This window comes from Lissotriton vulgaris, unplaced genomic scaffold (genome assembly GCF_964263255.1).
Source record: "Lissotriton vulgaris unplaced genomic scaffold, aLisVul1.2 SCAFFOLD_2828, whole genome shotgun sequence".
NCBI lineage: Eukaryota > Metazoa > Chordata > Amphibia > Caudata > Salamandridae > Lissotriton > Lissotriton vulgaris.
Window position 1 is genome coordinate 262,027 of NW_028248544.1, and position 19,347 is coordinate 281,373.

General features: G+C 44.0%; 1 protein-coding gene across 1 annotated transcript; it reads right to left on the reverse strand.

Annotated features, from left to right (window-relative positions):
- Positions 1-740: 740 nt before the first annotated feature.
- Positions 741-16,381, reverse strand: LOC147664063 (uncharacterized). Its single transcript, XM_086950010.1, has 2 exons — positions 15,219-16,381; positions 741-846 (listed from the first exon to the last, which is right to left on the reverse strand). Exons 1-2 carry the CDS (start codon positions 16,379-16,381, stop codon positions 741-743), a joined length of 1,269 nt encoding a protein of 422 aa, XP_086806136.1.
- Between the last annotated feature and the right edge of the window lie 2,966 nt (positions 16,382-19,347).

Below are 19,347 nucleotides of genomic sequence, written 5' to 3' on the forward strand. Positions count from 1 at the left end.
TCACGTTATTATACTTGCGTGCAAACGTAAAGATGCGACCCTGACTGTAATCATCTGCATCTCGTGAGAATTTAGATGCCTTGCGTTCTTTTATTTTTTCTTCATATTTATGCAAACGCTCAGTCATAGTGTCTTTAAGTTTCTTCACCTCTTGTACATCTGGGCAAGCATTAATTTCAAGTTCCAATATCTTAATCTGTTCCAGCAATTTGAGACGATCACTGGCTGCATACTTGATGAGGATACATACAAGATTCATTGAAGCCACCAGGTTACTCTCACCCCACTCAAGTAACATAGCGGGGTCCGGATTGTCGAAGCTTGGTGCTAATAATATGCGCAGCCCATGGGGGACACGCCCAACTTCCTCATATTTGCTGAGGGATTTATGTTCCCACCATTTGGTGCACTCGGTTTTACGGAGTTTCTCTAACTCTTCAAATAATTGTTTCACATTCTTAGTCTGTGTAGGGTTACTTCCACTTTGTGTTGGTGCCTGGGCGGGACGGCTGTTAGTCCCGTCAAATAAAGTTAATGCGGATTCCTCCCGCAGTTTGTCAATTTCATCCTCGTTCATAGTAGGTTCCGTGTGTTTAAAAGACAATAGCGGGCTAATATCTCTTCCAGCCCGCTACAATTACGCTGTATATGCTCTTCGCCGCCGTGAACAGAAGTGCTTTTTACACTCACCGTTCGTGGTTGGCGGAAGCTGTCCCCTGCTCCGCGTCTTCCGACACAACTCAGTGAACTGCTCCACCGCCGCCAGTCACAGGTGAAATCGTAGCAATCACGGGAGCAGCCGCTAAGATTCCCAGTCGAGAAACAGGCAAGTTGATTTGTAAGCGGCTGCCAACAAAAGGCCAAGGGGTCCGTTTAACGGAAGCAAATCCTCTCCCGGTTCAGATATGCAAATACCAAAGTTTCCTTCTTCGCTTGCTCTGCGCTCGGGACCCACGCCTCCACGCCAACAAAGGAAAGGAAAGGAACACAGAAATCAGCAAATGTGGTTTATTAGTCTCTCACAGAACCATCAGCGACGCGTTTCGAGTACAAGTACCCTTGATCACGCTGCGACTAACTGAACATTCACTAACTTTTTTTAAATACATTGCTAGTCCTCCGTTACCACCCCCTGGTGGTAACCTCCAGTATTGTGTGAATAATAACAAGTGAGGAAAGACTATTGCTGACACATAGAAAAATAAGCTTAATGCACATGAAAAATACAGTTTTGGGGTAAAATCCAACAATAATGCGGGTAATGGCTAAAAATACTCATAACACACTACAATATATATATATATATATTACCTACTGGCGGTTGCCAGTAGGTAGTTATAGTTAGGATTTTTTTCAATGCAAAATCTCAAAATTCTATTTGGAATAACTTTGGCGCCGGTTCTTCCTTGAAAGTTTCGGGGGGATTCGTCAAGCGGGGGCCAAGATAAAAGGGGGGTCCCAAAACATGTTTTCCCCATGTTAATTTCCATAGGGCGGTCAAACTCACTTTTAGACCGAACGGCTGAATGGTTTTCCACCAAACTTGGCAAAATTGTAGGGACTGGTAGCCCGATGTGCCTCAGCTATGTCTCAAGATATGTGCTGCAGTGGATTTTGAGTAATTTAGGTTAAAAAAAATATATATATCTATAGGCGCGCCCCGGTACGCGCACCGGGGAGTGCACCGGGCGTGCTACGCGACTTGCGCACGGAAATCTGATTGGCTCACGGGTGTCTGTAAACATTCGAAACAGTCCGGAGCGGGCACCATCCTGTGTCTCGGTAGGATCGAGACACAAGAGGTGGCAAAAAAAAGGGGGAAATGACCATAAGGGGGCAGGGTAGATCCCCCCTGACCCCCTAGGTTTGATGTGGGGCTATAATAGGGTCCCGCGGGGCAAAACATTTTTTTCCGATTTGCGTGTGGGGAGCGCCCGGTACGCGCTCCGGGGAGCGGACCGGGGAGCGTAGCATGGGGAAAACCCAGTTTATTCACTGTGTCACCTCTACGACCCTTTCTTGCGTCAATACGTCCCTTTTGCATACATTACACCTGACGTAGGTATAATGTGGCGCAGGGGCTTACAAAGTGACACATCTACCTAGATGTGACTGAATAAGGTGTATTTTTTGCAGCACAGGTGCGTCACAAAAAGTGACGCTCCGGTGGCGTTAAAGTGACGCATGACCTCATAAATGAGGCCTTCAGTCTTCTAGTCATGCGTCATATTAAATTTATGACGTATTATGTCGGAAGTTCTTACAGATACGTCAGTATTTCAGACGTATGTGTAAGCGCAAAAGTGATGCATTGCTGGAGTGTGTCTCAAAAATGATGCAACTCCAGCAATGCATCCTTTCACATGGGGCCAGGCCCCATGTGAAAGGGCCTGCACGCCTGCTGTGAAACAGGTGTAAGATTTGTATGCAACAGCGTCATAAAAGTGATGCAGTGATATCTCATAGATTTCACTGCGTCACCTCTACGACCCTTTCTTGCGTCAATACGTCCCTTTTGCATATATTATACCTGACGTAGGTATAATGTGGCGCAGGGGCTAACAAAGTGACACATCTACCTAGATGCGTCACTTTGTAAGTATGACTGAATAAGGTGCATTATTTACAGCACTGGTGCGTCACAAAAAGTGACGCACCGGTGGTGTTAAAGTGACGCATGGCCTTATAAACGAGGCCTTCAGTCTTCTAGTCATGCGTCATATTAAATATATGACATATTATGTCGGAAGTACTTACAGATACGTCAGTATTTCAGATGTATCTGTAAGAGCAAAAGTGATGCATTGCTGGAGTGTGTCACAAAAATGATGCAACTCCAGCAATGCATCCTTTCACATGGGGCCAGGAGCCATGTGAAAGGGCTTGCATCAGTCTTACGCCTGCTGTGATACAGGCGTAAGATTTGGAAGCAACAGCGTCATAAAAGTGACGCAGTGATATCTCATAGATTTCACTGCGTCACCTCTATGACCCTTTCTTGCGTCAATACGTCCCTTTTGCATACTTTACACCTGACGTAGGTATAATGTGGCGCAGGGGCTTACAAAGTGACGCATCTACCTAGATGCCTCACTTTGTAAATATGACTGAATAAGGTGCATTTTTTACTGTACTGATGCGTCACAAAAAGTGACGCTCCGGTGGCGTTAAAGTGACGCATGGCATCATAAATGAGGCCTTCAGTCTTCTAGTCATGCGTCATATTAAATTTATGACGTATTATGTCGGAAGTTCTTACAGATACGTCAGTATTTCAGACGTATGTGTAAGCACAAAAGTGATGCATTGCTGGAGTGTTTCTCAAAAATGATGAAACTCCAGCAATGCATCCTTTCACATGGGGCCAGGTCCCATGTGAAAGGGCCTGCACGCCTGCTGTGAAACAGGCGTAAGATTTGGACGCAACAGCATCATAAAAGTGACGCAGTGATATCTCATAGATTTCACTGCGTCACCTCTCCGACCCTTTCTTGCGTCAATACGTCCCTTTTGCATACATTACACCTGACGTAGGTATAATGTGGCGCAGGGGCTAACAAAGTGACACATCTACTTAGATGCGTCACTTTGTAAATATGACTGAATAAGGTGCATTATTTACAGCACTGGTGCGTCACAAAAAGTGACGCACCAGTGGCGTTAAAGTGACGCATGGCCTCATAAATGAGGCCTTCAGTCTTCTACTCATGCGTCATATTAAATTTATGACGTATTATGTCGGAAGTTCTTACAGATACGTCAGTATTTCAGACGTATCTGTAAGCGCAAAAGTGATGCATTGCTGGAGTGTGTCTCAAAAATGATGCAACTCCAGCAATGCATCCTTTCACATGGGGCCAGGCCCCATGTGAAAGGGCCTGCACGCCTGCTGTGAAACAGGCGTAAGATTTGGACGCAACAGCGTCATAAAAGTGACGCAGTGATATCTCATAGATTTCACTGCGTCACCTCTACGACCCTTTCTTGCGTCAATACGTCCCTTTTGCATACATTACACCTGACGTAGGTATAATGTGGCGCAGGGGCTAACAAAGTGACACATCTACCTAGATGCGTCACTTTGTAAATATGACTGAATAAGGTGCATTATTTACAGCACAGGTGCGTCACAAGAAGTGACGCACCAGTGGCGTTAAAGTGACGCAGGGCATCATAAATGAGGCCTTCAGTCTTCTACTCATGCGTCATATTAAATATATGACATATTATGTCGGAAGTACTTACAGATACGTCAGTATATCAGACATATCTGTAAGAGCAAAAGTGATGCATTGCTGGAGTGTGTCACAAAAATTATGCAACTCCAGCAATGCATCTTTTCTTACCCTTCCACACCCCCGTTCCTTTTCAACATTTTCTTTGAATATCCACATTCCCCATATTCACTCTCCTCCTTCTTACTTTCCTTCTCAACACTCACCTTCTTTCAGTCCCCCTACTTCACTTCCTTTCTCCTCTCATACCTTTCTGTTCTTTCTTACTCATTTTCCTTTCCATTATCAATGCACTCCACTTCACTTAATCTTTTTCATTTTTTTAAGAATATAGCTCTTTGATGAGAATTGGAGGTAGTTCTGAAAATAACTTTTTTTTTTCTTCTTTTTTCTTTTTGAAGAACAGAAACAAAAACAGGGAATGGAAACTGCTCAACAGGAGCAAAAAAAACCTAAAAAAATTAGGGCTGGGAATGGCAATGTTACGGCGGGATTTTTGATCTCTTATCAGATCACTATAGATCTAGATCCCAACTCAGGTTGACTGAAAATTTGTTACCTGTCATAGAGTAAAAAGCAATCCACTACTAGGTTAATCTGTTTAAGACTCTACACAACTCTGAAGAACCACTTACTACGAATAAGTTTTAAAAGTTTTATTATAAAGCCAAAGATAACTGGAGATACAAACATCTCAATATAAGGTTCAAAAGATACACTGGCATTAGTACAAACATGAATTCTCTAAATGCTCTTAGGCGACAGAAGAATACCACCAAAACTAATTCAAAGATTGTCAAGGTTGCAAGAATAGACACAAATTGTAACTTGTGCGACATTTACAAAAGGGAAAGAAAATCCAAATTAGACTGTCCCTACACTAGACTAAGTGACATCCCTACTTAGCAAGATCTTAACCTAAAAAGGTGTCAGCCGTGGTGACTTCCAAAGAAGATCACTCACTTTCCCTTAGTCTTTGTTGTAAATCTGTGCATCGCAGTTATGAACTATCTGCCTACCCATCCGCTCTCTTAGGTTCCTCAGGCCATCTGCTCTACCTCCACCCAGGGGTGCTGTCCCTAATACAAAATCACAATTACAGTAGAAACGCCCCTCAGAGACGCCCCTCACGTACACCCCTCACGTGGTGTCGGTTCTGGCTTTTTCCATGCTGATACTCCTATGGGCTCATCGTTAGCGTTGACCTTGCTTCTCAGGCTCTTCTCTGGCAAGACGGTACCCCCCAGGAAATTCCTGAACCCTCCTCCAGGCCTGTGCCTGTCTCCCAGAACAGATCTCTATTCATCACTCTCTTGATTGGAACCCCCTCGCACCTGCAAACGGACACCCATGAAGTGGGCCACAAATTCCGGCCTCCAGCTTATCTCACAAGTCGTAAACCTTCGAGCATGGTCCACGATTTATGCTTAACACGACCTGATTCTAACTAGCACATGCAGATCAAAAGAAACGACCTTATCTCTTCAGGCCTACTAGAATTACATGAAACAGGCCTGTGCACACTATGAACCTTTATTTCTCAGCCTAAACAGTATTCTAACTTATTACACACAACTGGTTATAGGGAACACTTCTATAAAACGTATATTTTCAGTTCTATGATCAATAATACTTTGAATTATGACAACAGTAATCCATATCATGTGAAATTGTAAAGGCACGTATTCTTTCTCAGTGAACTGCCATGAGGCCTACACATTTCTACGTTTAGCAGCATTACATTCTCCTCTGCAACAGACACATAACATGGAATTTAATATCATTTTAACATCTCTAAACACTCCTACATTAGCTTTTCATACTGATATATGCACTCTGTATTAATTAAACACTCTTATATGTATGCACTCTATAAATTCGACACTCTTATATGTTCCTTTAACTAAACTGGTGCAACGTGCTTGTAAATATGATGCACCTCTACATTTTACTTAATTTGCGCTCTCTCAGTTCCCCCCTTTGATGACCTTTAGAGGTCATCACCATCACAACACCATCCCTGAGGGTATGAATTGAATCAAACAGAACTCGTTGCAGTGCTCCCTCGCTTCATCATCTCTAGAGCCCTTAGACTCCTGTACTGGTTATCCTGCATCGCAGCTAACCTCTGCTCCTGTTCTCTCATGGATCTTTGCAACCTATTTGATCTATACCATTGATACAGCCGCACCAACCCCCACAATGTGATTACACAAATCACTATTATGATGATAGGTTTCAGTATGTACCAAATGAAACCCTTCCCTAGGTTGGCAAACCAACCTCCAACTTTACCCATTCCATGACCTACTTTTTCCCACACATTCACCTGTGTCAGATCCTCTATCTCATGATGAACTTCAGTGATGTTCTGTATATATTTTTCAAGAGGTTTTGAATTGTCTGGAATGTAAGTGCAACATTCCTGGACCTTCAAAGCCTTACAGACTCCTCCCTCTTTGGCTAACAGAACGTCTAAAGCAAGTCGGTTCTGGAGAACCATTGCCCTTATCGATTGCATCTCTCCCTCCACCAGCATTAGTGATCTAGCAGTGCTGGCAGACAACCTATCTACAACTGTTGCCAATCTCCTAATCTTGACATCATTCAGTATTATCCCTAAAAGAGGGAACAAAGCACCAAATACGTCCCCAATTACCTCATCATTGCTTACATCCATTCTCCCTCTGGCTTGAGTTCCTCCCTCTATGATTTCTAGATCCTTAGAATGGTATATTTTGGGGAAGACAATTGCTAAATAACATGATCCGTACCAATTATCCGGTAGTTTCACGTATGCATTTCTTCCACAGACAAAATATACATTCGGGATCACCTGCATTCCCTTCAAAAAATCCTTTGTATAGTATTCTATTTGGAAAGCATGTTCACAACTTACTTCTCCCACAAACACATTCTCATAGTAGGTTTTACCCCTGTATATACATAGTTTTCCTCTTTGCACTCGATCTAAAGCTATTGGACCATTACTACCCTTCCTTTTGTGTGACTTTTCCTCCTCGGTCCAATCTGTTTTCCATTGGCCCGAAGCCTTTAGGATCTTCTGCCTCCTATATCGATCATCCACCTGCCCTATAAACTTTTTCTCAATTTCTGACACTTTACAAGTCAAATTATTTCTTCGGGCATATGAAGTATCCAGCGTTCTCCAAGGAATGAAAAATTTCCTTAATCGATCTTCACTCTTATAGTAATCCATAAAATATACTAAGCAACAAACTACATGTGATTCCATAAGTCAATGGAAGATGATGGTACCTAATACCTTCGTCTACAGAAGCTGGCAATTGCATGCAGACATAGCAGTCCTTTGCATCCATAGCATCAATGTATTCATAAAGTAATTTAGCATATGCATTTGATTTGAAATTTCCTTGTGATTCATCTACGTGCAACCTACGAGCTTCTGCTGCTAGCAAAGCTTTATCTTTCTCTGTATTGTCCCCCTTTTGACCAGCAGTAGTAGGTTTCGGTATCACTACAACTTTTGCTTCTTTTGTTGCCTTCTCTTCATTTTCATGTCCCACTATATATGTAGGCTGTGGGGTTTTAGGTTTAAACCTATAATAACTGATAACACCCCACTGAAAGAGAATCAGCCCTCCCCAGTGAAAACATATAAACACTGAAAAAACACCTTCACAACCACAAACTAAATGCCATTCAAAGAAAGGAAAAAGAGAGTGAAAGAGGCATTGTTTGTCTTTCTGAAAGGCCCATACAATGTAACTTTGTTATACAAGCTAGCAGTGAGAAAGACTAGTCTAACATTATTCTGTTTGAGTTTTGTTGTTTAGGGATGCCACAAAAATATTGTTGCTTCTTCCTTTTGCTTTTTTCAGTTTTGTGGTCTTATGTCTAAAGATGCAGGGTTTAGAAGCATGTTTAGGTCTTGTTTAATTATTTTATAAACTGTAGAGAATCAGGAAATATCAAAATCATATTTGATATTTGGCTGCATTTGATTCTTTCACTGAAAGGTAAAATGGCTGGTTTCATAAGAATCTTTCCTTATATGCATCATCACATTTACCCACAGAGAATGGGTAAAAACCCTGAATACATCAGCCCACAGTTTCTAGTGGGTCAGTATTGATAGTAGGTGAATTGCCAACACCTCAGGTTTTAAACATTCAATGCAAGGTATAGTGACAAGCATATGTATAAACAGCGCTTTCACCAAGCCTCTGGGATAGTGGTGAAAACATGACACCAGACTTTTGGAAAACATGGAACGCATTATCACTTGAAATGCTCTGCAAAAAAGGTTATTTCCAAGTTCAACAAAGATTTGAGAGATATTGTTTGTATTTGCAGTGATTCAGCTACGTATATGAAAAAGTTGTGTGAAGACCTTTCAAAATTGATACCCGAGCTGAAGTGATTCCCTGTAGGAGATCCATGCCACTTGTTACATGGTATGCTGAAAGCATCTTTACAATCTTCAGAGATAATGAGGAATGCTATTGACTTTTTAGTCCATTCTGGTGCACTGTTCTCCTATGCACAGGAACTAAAACGCAAACATTGATCATTCCCTGCTTTGTGTGGCATCAAAGAAAGTGTCATCCCAACTCTGTCCCTTAGCTGATGGTTCTCAGTCCAAGGGGCTATGAATGCTATATTATCCATGTGGCAACCGTTTACAGAATATTTGCTGAGTGATGATGTCAAAGGCAAGAAATGTGAGGATCTTTGGTCGCGTATTGATAGTGATGTGAAAAAAGTACACTCTACTGCATTATTAGATTTTTACAGGAAAACATAACTGCTGTAGTGGGCATGATAAAAATCTAGAGTCTGAAAAAACCCTTGTCTGCCAAGTGTTCTGCATAATTGGTGTAGATGTGAAACATCTTCTTGAGGGTAGACTGGGCGACACCTTTAGTGACTTTGGCACTGCAACATGTTCCATGTTAGAGTGCTTGCCACTTGGTAAGCAAAGCAATGTTGAAGAGCAATTCAGGAATGTTTATTTTACAATGTATGAGAAATGGTTTGCAATGATACATAGAAATGTCCCTTCTCCCACAATGACATTTGAAGTCAATGAAACCTCACTCTCGTAATCTGTACAAGTTCTAGATGCCTTCAGTAAAGGGGAATTTCCTCCGTAGTTTCAAAAGTGCTACTTCATTTTTGACTGCTTCAATAACTCTGGGGTATAACCACCCAGCTCAATGAAAATGTTGCAGAACCTGCCCTGAGAATCGTAATCTTCAAGTGCACCAATTTTGGCATGGAAAGCTATGTCAGTGGCCAGAGTTAACAAATTGTGTACTGCCTGTTTTGGCGTTGCCCGTCTCAAGTGCCAATGTTGAGAGGGCCTTTTCACAGAAGTTTGCATGGGAAGGAAAGAGCAAGCGCACATGACCAAAGACTCACTGAAGAAGTATTGTATGGTATACTACAATAAGATTAATTTGCAAAAATCTATTTGGACCTCATATACACTATATGTACACTGTCTATATACCATGTTCTATCAGTGCAGAAAGCAAGCAATAATAGGAGCAAAACGTTCCATAACCCGGAAAAACACTTTTTCTGTTGTTTTTAGTGACGCGAAAATGTGTAACCACTGATAACAACTGTTTTTTAAGATAGAGAAATCATTTGAAAACACTGAAAAAACCCCACCAGTATTTGCCAAAAATAGAAACTGAAAACAGGAAAGCCTATATATATGATACAGTAACTACTAAAACTATAAGAAAAATTACTCCCACTAAAAGTGTGCCTACTATGCATTTTGCCTTGCGGTTCGGGTTGCCGGCCTCCATGATCTCAAGACAGTGTAGTTCTATTTTTCTGCTACAACACAAAGTCTCTTTTCTTTGCTCCTTCAACAGTGTTTTCTTTGCTTATTCGGTCTTTTCGAACCACACCTGGAAGCTGATAATCCCTTTTGCAAGATCAGTCTTTTGAATTATAGCAACAGACAACCCTAGCCCTTCTCCGTCCACTAAATGGAAAAGTCCCTAAATTTCTTCTTCTTCCACTTGGCGCTAGGTTATCTCTCAATCTGTTCATTTACAAAGTCTTTAACAGTCTGTAATCATGCGTGTTCCAGCGGCTCTAATCACGTATTCTAAAATTTCTAAGCGAAGAATGATCTCCTCGAGTGCTGGTATCGTTGGACCAAAAGTCGGAAATTCTACTCTGTTTAAAACCAGTTCTCTTATTCTGCTCAGATAAGGAGGATTGGGGACAGTGAGTGTCAGCAACCCTTCGATCTCAAGTCCAGGTACCAACAACACCACTTCCAATGTTATGATTGGGTCAGTACTGGTCACTGTCACTTCCCTCACCCTCCCGGATCTCCGTGCACTAGACATCTGCTCCTAGGTAGGTCCACTCAGGAGTGGCGTATCTTCTGCAGGGCACTCGCACCCTCCTTGTTCTTCTTGGACCCTCCTGTTCTTGATTCTGTGCACCTTCATCCAGATCTGAGTCTTCAGATATAGGAGCAAGAGTTCTCTCTGGAGTTGGCTTCAAGCTCAGCCTCTTCTTCCTTTCAGGCCAACTAGCTTCTCCACGCCTTGTTCTCCTATTTCTTGTCCTCACACTCGGTTCTTGATCACTTTTGGCTTGATCAGTGTCTGAGCCGTATTCACAGCAACTTTCTCCTTCTGTGGCAACTTCAGTTTCACTGTTGTCTTGTCTTTCTTCCGCTTGATCTGAAGCACTCCCAGCTTCCTCCAACACCCCCACAGCTTGACTGATCCCCTCTAGTGGTTCGCCGTCCACAGCTTCTAATGGTTCACCGTCCACAACTGGATTTTCATCTGTGAGAGGAGCTGTTTCTTCCAGGGGTGCTGGAACTCTTCGAGTATGGGAGGCGTGAATCCAATTTGGCAGCCCACCACACTTCACGGCAGTATTCGTTGTCAGAATTATCTGGTAGGGCCCCTTCCAACGCTAGTCTAGGCAGTTCTTACGGACATGCTTCTTCACCAGCACCCAGTCACCAGGGCACAGGTCGTGACATAGGTCTCTGGAAGATGGAATTTCAGCAGCCTGCACCTGAAGAGACACAGAATGAATGACATCAGAAAGTCCCTTGCAATAATCCAGGATCAGATCATCTGTGATATTCAACAAAGCTGTAGTTGGAACAGATGGAAGTCTCATTGCCCTCCCCATTAGAACCTTGTGTGGGGAGAGGCCTGTTCTCCTGTCTGGTGTGCTACGTATACTCATGAGTACCAAGGGCAGAGCATCAGGCCAGCTTAAGGACGTCGATGAACACACTTTGGCCATTCGGGATTTTATAGTTCCATTTATCTGCTCCACGATTCCCGAAGCCTCTGGTCGATAGCTACAGTGCAACTTCTGATCAATATTTAATGCAGAGCAAAGCATCTTCACAACTTCACTGTTGAAATGTGTCCCTCTGTCTGATTCCAAAGAGGTTGGCACCCCGAAGCGTGGTATTAACTCTCTAAGCAACAACTTTGCTACTGTGAGTGTATCGCACCTGCGTGTAGGGTATGCCTCGACCCAACTGGAAAATATGCATACAACCAGCAGAACATACCTGAGGCGGTTGCATTTTGGCATCTCAATAAAGTCTAATTGCATTCGGTTGAAAGGCCCACCAGACCTCCCAATGTGACTCAGTGTAACTGGTGTCCTTTTCCCTACATTCAATTGCTGACACGTTACACACCTTTGACACACTGCTTCTGCGGCTACTCTAAACTTTGGGTTGTACCAAGTCTGCCTAAATATCCGCAGCATGGCATCTCTTCCTAAATGTACTGGACCATGTATCTGTCGTGCCATAGGACTCACTAATTCATTTGGTAATACTGCCCTTCCATCTGCTGAAATCCACAAATCCATTTCACTTTTTACACAACCTGCAGTTTCCCATGCCTTTTTCTCAAAATCAGATGCGTTCTCTTGCATGCCTTTTAAATCATCCCAAGTATCAACTGTTTCTAGCATCATGTTTAACTCTGTCTTTTCCTGTGTCCCACCCACTTCCACTTCCGTGAAAGAGTATCCTTGCTCCGCACAGTAGCGAGCGACCTCGTCGGCATAACGATTTCCTTGGGACACAAAATATGTACCTTTGGTGTGTGCTGCACATTTAACAATGGCAATTGCTGCCGGACCTTGTAACGCTTCTAACAATAGTCGCACAAACTCCCCATTTCGAATAGGCGAACCTGAGGAGGTCATGTAACCTCTCTGAGACCACAATTGCCCAAAGTCATGAACTACACCGAAACCATATTGGCTATCTGTGTAAATGGTGACTCGAATTTTGCTACCTGATAAACAGGCACGTGTCAATGCAATGATTTCGGCTACCTGAGCGGAGTGTACTCCTTCCAGGCAAGCGGCTTCCACAACTCCAGTAATGGTGCAAACAGTATAAGCTGCTCTCAACTGACCAGTATCGTCTCTTACACATGAGCCATCAACAAAGAAAATTTCATCAGGGTCATCAACGGCTCATCCACAATATCTGGTCTTGGCTTGGTGCATAGTTCAGTCACATCAAGGCAATCGTGATCTTCACATTCTTCGTCTTCTATATCATTAGGAAGTGGCATCAAAGTGGCAGGATTCAAAACAGAGCACCTCTTAAGGGTCACGTTCTCCGCAGCAAGAATTACTTGCTCGTAGCGCGTGAGCCTATTATTGGTCAAGTGCTGTGTCTTGGTCCTGGTCATTAACAGTTCTACAGAATGAGGTACATACACCACTAATTGATGTCCCTTCACAATGCTTTCACACCTTTCAATGCTGACACCCGTTGCAGCAACGGATTTGAGACATCCGGGCAACGCTGCGGCTACTGGGTCTAAAGTAGCCGAAAAATATGCAACTGGTCTACGGGCATTTCCATGAATTTGTGCTAGGACTGACAAAGCACAACCTTCTCTTTCGCAACAGTAAAGTAAAATTGGTTTTTCATAATCTGGCATTCCCAAAGCTGGAGCACGGCACAAGTCCTCTCTCAGCTGTAGGAACGACATCAAACAATTCTTGTGCCATGGTACCGGATCACTCACCTCCTTGTGCGTCAGTTTTTGTAAGGGTTTTGCTTTCAGGGAAAAGTTAGCTATCCACTGTCGGCAATAACCAACCATTCCTAGGAACATCCTGACCTCTCTTTGTGTCGTAGGCAAATTCATCTTCATGATCGCCTGTATCCTGTCTGGTGACACCTTCCGCTTTCCTTTTTCAATTCGGTGACCCAAGTACTGTACTTCTGTCAGACAGTACTGCAATTTGCTCGGAGACACCTTATGCCCATTTTCAGCTAAATGGTTCAGCAAGGCGATGGTGTCTATCTTACAAGCTTCTTCTGTTCCTGACGCAACAAGTAGGTCGTCTATGTACTGAACTAGAACCGAGTTCTGTGGTAGTACTAGACTTTCAAGATTTTTCTTCAGTAGCTGGTTGAAAATCGATGGGCTTTCTGTATACCCCTGTGGGATACGACACCATGTTAAGACACGATTTTCCAGCTTAAATGCAAAAAGAAACTGGCTCTCCTCATCTAATGGAATTGAAAAGAAAGCCTGGCAAAGATCTATCACTGTGAACCACTCAGCTTGGAATGGTATCTGAAACAATATCACTGATGGATTCGGTACCACTGGACAACATGAAACAACTATGCTATTAACCTTTCGAAGATCCTGTACTATTCTAAATTTCCCGCTAGGTTTCTGCAAACCCATAATCGGGGAGTTGCATGGACTACCCACGATTTCCTTCAGTATTCCCTGCTTAATCATGGAGTCGATCACGGGTTTTATTCCTGCAATCGTCTCCAGGGTCAATTTGTATTGAGGTGTTCTTGGATATTCAACATTTGGTTTTATCATTATTTTCACTGGTTCTACTCCTTTAATCAATCCTATCTCTTCTCCAGTGAAATCCCATACTTCAGATGACACAGTATCTCTTAAGTCCCAAGGGAGCTCTTCCACCGTCAGGGTAGGATACAGTTCTACGCAAACTCTTGAATTTGCAACTTTAAAGGTGGCATCATCGTCGTTAGTCTGTACCTCTACTCCCTGAGGCGTGCAGTATATTGTGCAATTTAGTTTGCACAATAAGTCTCTTCCTAACAGACACACAGGGCTAGAATCACATACTACAAACTGATGTTCATCGCTGTAGTTTCCTATTCTCACTAGCACTGGTTCCGTCAAAGGGTTAGTCATTCTCCTATTTGCGACTCCTACCACTTGAATTGTTTCCCCCGACATTGGCAGGTCCGGAACCACGGCTGATATCAAAGTTGATCGAGTAGCTCCGGTATCTACTAAGAATGTCGTAGGACACCCCGCCCCTTCAGCCTCAACAAACGGTCCTCTTTGGTCCACCTCTAGAACTGCCCCGAGGGTACAGTCCTCCTCTCTACTCACACGCCGTCCAGTCAGTGGATCAACGTAGTAACACTCTTCTCCTCCTACTAAAAGAGGCATTTGTCTATAGGTCTTGCCCCCTGTCATAATCTTTGGTGGTTGCGGGAACTGAGCTCGAGGAGCCGAAGTCCCCCCTTTGGCCACCTTACCCTTTGGTACTATCACCCCTTGGACTGGAACGGTCTGAACTTCCTCCTCCTCTACTTCCAATTCTCCGTTTTCAGGGTTATAGGGACACTCGCGTTTCCAATGTCCCACCTGGTGACACTGGTGACACTTTGTCGTCTTTTTCAATGTAGCAAAGTCTATTCTAGGTCTCGGATTTTCCTCGTTGTCTCTATTCTGACTATTTGATCTACTTCCCATCGTCCCTGTTCCCTGTTGCTGCTGTCCACCCTTTCCAGCCGACTGCATCTGAACCATCATCAACTTCTCCTTAAGTTTCTTTGCTTTGGAATCTATTTCATCACTGCAATACCTTGCGTATCTCAAAATTTCATCCAATGGCTTGTTTTGCCAGCAAATTAAGTGTTGCTGAATCATCAAACAAATATCAGGTCTCAACCCCAAAACGAACTTCGATACAAATTGTCCTATGTCTTTGGGATCCATTACATCTAATCCACTGTATTGTTTGAACGTTTTCAGCAATCGCTCATAAAATTCATGGACTGTCTCCTTGGGTTCCTGTCTAGTTCGGTCTATTTTCACCCAATCTATATCCTGCGGTGGCACCTTCTCTTTCAGCCATGTCATCACCTTTTCATATTTTATCATTACTCTTTCTGACGGACCATTAGTACGAGCATCTCTTTTTGGTTCTGCTGTGGGCCATTCAACACTAACTTTGCATGCTGTCCACAAGGCTCCTGGGACCACAATGTCGAATAAAGTGTTCAAATCAATCCACAGTACTTTAGAAATCTTAACAAACCTCTCTACCTGTTTGTACCATTCTACAGGATTCTCTCTTAACTTCGGAAATGAGTTGGTAAACGCAGCCAAATCTCCCCTACTCCAGGGCACATGTACATAACTCCCATTCGCTATTTCTCGCAAAGGGAATGCCTCCATCCGCAGTGGCCCTCGCTCCGGGGACATCACAATCGCGCTCCGCCTGACAGTCCCTTTCTTGGACCACCTTTCTTCCCATTTATCCAGATCTCTCCATGCTCTTATTCCTGTGATCAGTTCCCTTATGTGTGTTTTTAATCCAATTGTCCTCCTCTCATCCAGGTCCTGATCTGAATAATGCAACCTATGGTTACCCTGTAATGCCTTTGTTCTCGACAAGTCTACCATATACTTGTCTGCCAGTTCAGACAATTTCTCTTGAGTTGCTCTTGCCTTCCGAGTAATATCCTTTGCTATAAACAGCACCTCATCTTGCTCGTACATGTCAATCCTTTCTAAAGGCAACGTACCATCTATTATCGCGTCCAGGTCAGATTTTAAACTGGTCACATCGAGCCTTTTTGCCTTTATCACAGCTTTCAGTGTGCTGTCTCTAGAGAGCCCATTTACGTCTCTCCCATCACAGCTCTGAGTCCTACGTCTGGGCTCAGGCGTGTTATGGGGAGTCCTCCCATGCTCCCATCTCTCCAGGTCCCATGCAGTTCTATCCTCTCTTGGTATATGGTGAAACACTTCTCTACTCCCCATAGTCCCACCTTTCCCATTCTGCCTGGTTTCTCTAGGTGCATGGTAAGACACTCCATTATTCCCCATGCTTTCGCAATTCCCCTGCTGTCCATGATCGCTCGACGCATGGCAAGACCCTTCGCGGCTCCCCATGTTCCCACGATCCCAATGCTGTATGTTATCGCCAGGTGCATGGAGGGTGCACTTAAAGCTATCCCTGTACTCTTCTCTGCGTCCTTCGGTCTCCCTCACTGCGTCCTTCGGTCTCCCTCACTGTGAATGAGACGAGACGCCCCTCCACATTCTGTACTTCTACCTTCCTGCTCCTGCCTACTTCCACCGTGGATATGACGGGTAGCTCCTCTACTCTCCTGACTCTTACTGTCCCACTCCTGACCGCTTTCGCTAGCCCCGCAGTGAGACAAGGTCCCATTGCCTCGACTTCCCCATTCAGCTTCCGCTCTTGACCTGTTACTCTGTGTTTCCGTGGCAGCATCCCATTCCCTCAAGTCAGCCCTCAACTCCTTAAAGGATTTCGGCCGTGGTCCTCTCAGATCCATCGGTCCTCTCTGACCCCCCTGTTCTGTTATGGGATCCACTGCTGAATCCAATGGGGTGCTCCATTTTGTCGGTCCTGGCAATTGCCTCCAGGCATTTGTCATGTTGTTCCTTCTTTCCATTTCAGCTCTTTCTCTGTCTAGCCGTACCTGTTCCTCCTCTCGCACTTTCTCTGGGTTATAAACCGACACTATAGGACCTATGGTAACGGGTACTTGAAGAGCATCTGGCAATCCATGAGACTCAACACACTCCGTTGCTGGCACCTTCTGCACCACAAACCTTCCGACTACCCTCTGTACAGGACTAGGTTGAGGTGTTTCCTCACCTCTGGTAGGTACCCGATCCGTTATAGGGAGTGGTCTATTCTCCTCTATGCCAACCCTATCTTCCCTTGGGAGCTTGATACCTTCCATCTCCCTATTGTACGGAGGCGGTCTATCTATCAACAACCTATTTATTAGGCTATCCTCTGACTCGCTCTCGTCATCCTCCTCTGGGGTTCTCTTTTCTCCTGTAACCTCTCTCACTGGGTACAACTTATCCACTTCAATAGTCTGTACCCTCCATTTCTTGGTTTCCGCATCCCATTTGGCATCTTGTACTGCTCTTACCGATCGTCTCACCCTTTCTTGATGCCTGTTCTGATTCCTGTCGTGCGCCGCCCTAATCCACGCATTAAGGGCCTCAAACTGTGTTGGTCTAGGCAAAGGTCTCAATGAAGACATAACTGCTTTTAGCTGGTGCAACACTTCGAATCTAAACGTTCCGTATTTCGGAAAAGTCAGTTCCTCGTTTCCTTCTGTAATTTTACTCCAAGTACTAAGCCACAGTATAGTATGCAACCCAACATTCGTAGCCATATAATGTGCTGGTGTACCCTCTGGCGGGGCCTCTTCCCCGTAATAAGATTCTCTCCTTTTTCTCTTAAAGATCGCTCTCAAGCATTTAAAACACTTCATGTTCAAAATCTACAATTTTTCCTTATTTCCCTGCGTTCGTTTACTTCCTGATGACAATCCACCAATCCCAGCGTGGCTCTCGCTAACCGGCCTATCCCAGCGCGGCTTCACACCAACCGGCCTATCACAGCGCGGTTCGCGTCAACCGGCCTATCACAGCACGGTTTCACACCAACCGGCCTATCACAGCGCGGCTCTCTCTGACGTCACTCGTTTCCCTTTCGCAGCAGTTCCCCTCCTCTCTCAGCTCGTCTCCGGGTCATGCATGCGTCCCATTCATACCCTGAAAAACTATTACTTCCGACCAAGCGATCACTTTTCTTGACTGTACGCCCACAGTCTAACTGTAATTGTCACCTTAACTGACGAAATGTCTTTCCGTGAACGTCCAGACAATCGCCTTGACTGATAGGTTACTTACACACAGTAACTTCCGACCTGCGTCCGTTACCCATACACTCACTCTTGCGTTCCCCCTATCACGGTCCTGCGGGCGATCAATGGTACCTCATGACCCCCTTTACAATGGTCGACAATTACTCTGGATGTTCGATACACCCGAACCACTTAAGCTCTTCTCTGAACTTAAGATTTTCTCCAGGTTGCGCGCGCTCACAACCCTCCCTCAATCACACTACAGGCATTCAACTCTGCATGACATTACAATACAGATACAACACAAAACACCGCAATCTGACAACGCATGACCCTTATTATACTCACTCTCGTCCGACTCTGCTGCTTTTCTCTCGCACCGTCAGCACCTTCTTCGGCAGGCGATTCTTCTGCTGCTCATCTCTCGAACTCTAGGGGCCTCGGGGTAATCTTAACTTAGTCTAGATCACCTTCCTCTAGAAGGTAACCATCCTACTCTGCTACCAACTGTTACGGCGGGATTTTTGATCTCTTATCAGATCACTATAGATCTAGATCCCAACTCAGGTCGACTGAACCTTTGTTACCTGTCATAGAGTAAAAAGCAATCCACTACTAGGTTATTCAATTTAAGACTCTACACAACTCTGAAGAACCACTTACTACGAATAAGTTTTAAAAGTTTTATTATAAAGCCAAAGATAACTGGAGATAAAAACATCTCAATATAAGGTTCAAAAGATACACTGGCATTAGTACAAACATGAATTCTCTAAATGCTCTTAGGCGACAGAAGAATACCACCAAAACTAATTCAAAGATTATCATGGTTGCAAGAATAGACACAAATTGTAACTTGTGCGACATTTACAAAAGGGAAAGAAAATCCAAATTAGACTGTCCCTACACTAGACTAAGTGACATCCCTACTTAGCAAGATCTTAACCTAAAAAGGTGTCAGCCGTGGTGACTTCCAAAGAAGATCACTCACTTATCCCTTAGTCTTTGTTGTAAATCTGTGCATCGCAGTTATGAACTATCTGCCTACCCATCCGCTCTCTTAGGTTCCTCAGGCCATCTGCTCTACCTCCACCTAGGGGTGCTGTCCCTAATACAAAATCACAATTACAGTAGAAACGCCCCTCAGAGACGCCCCTC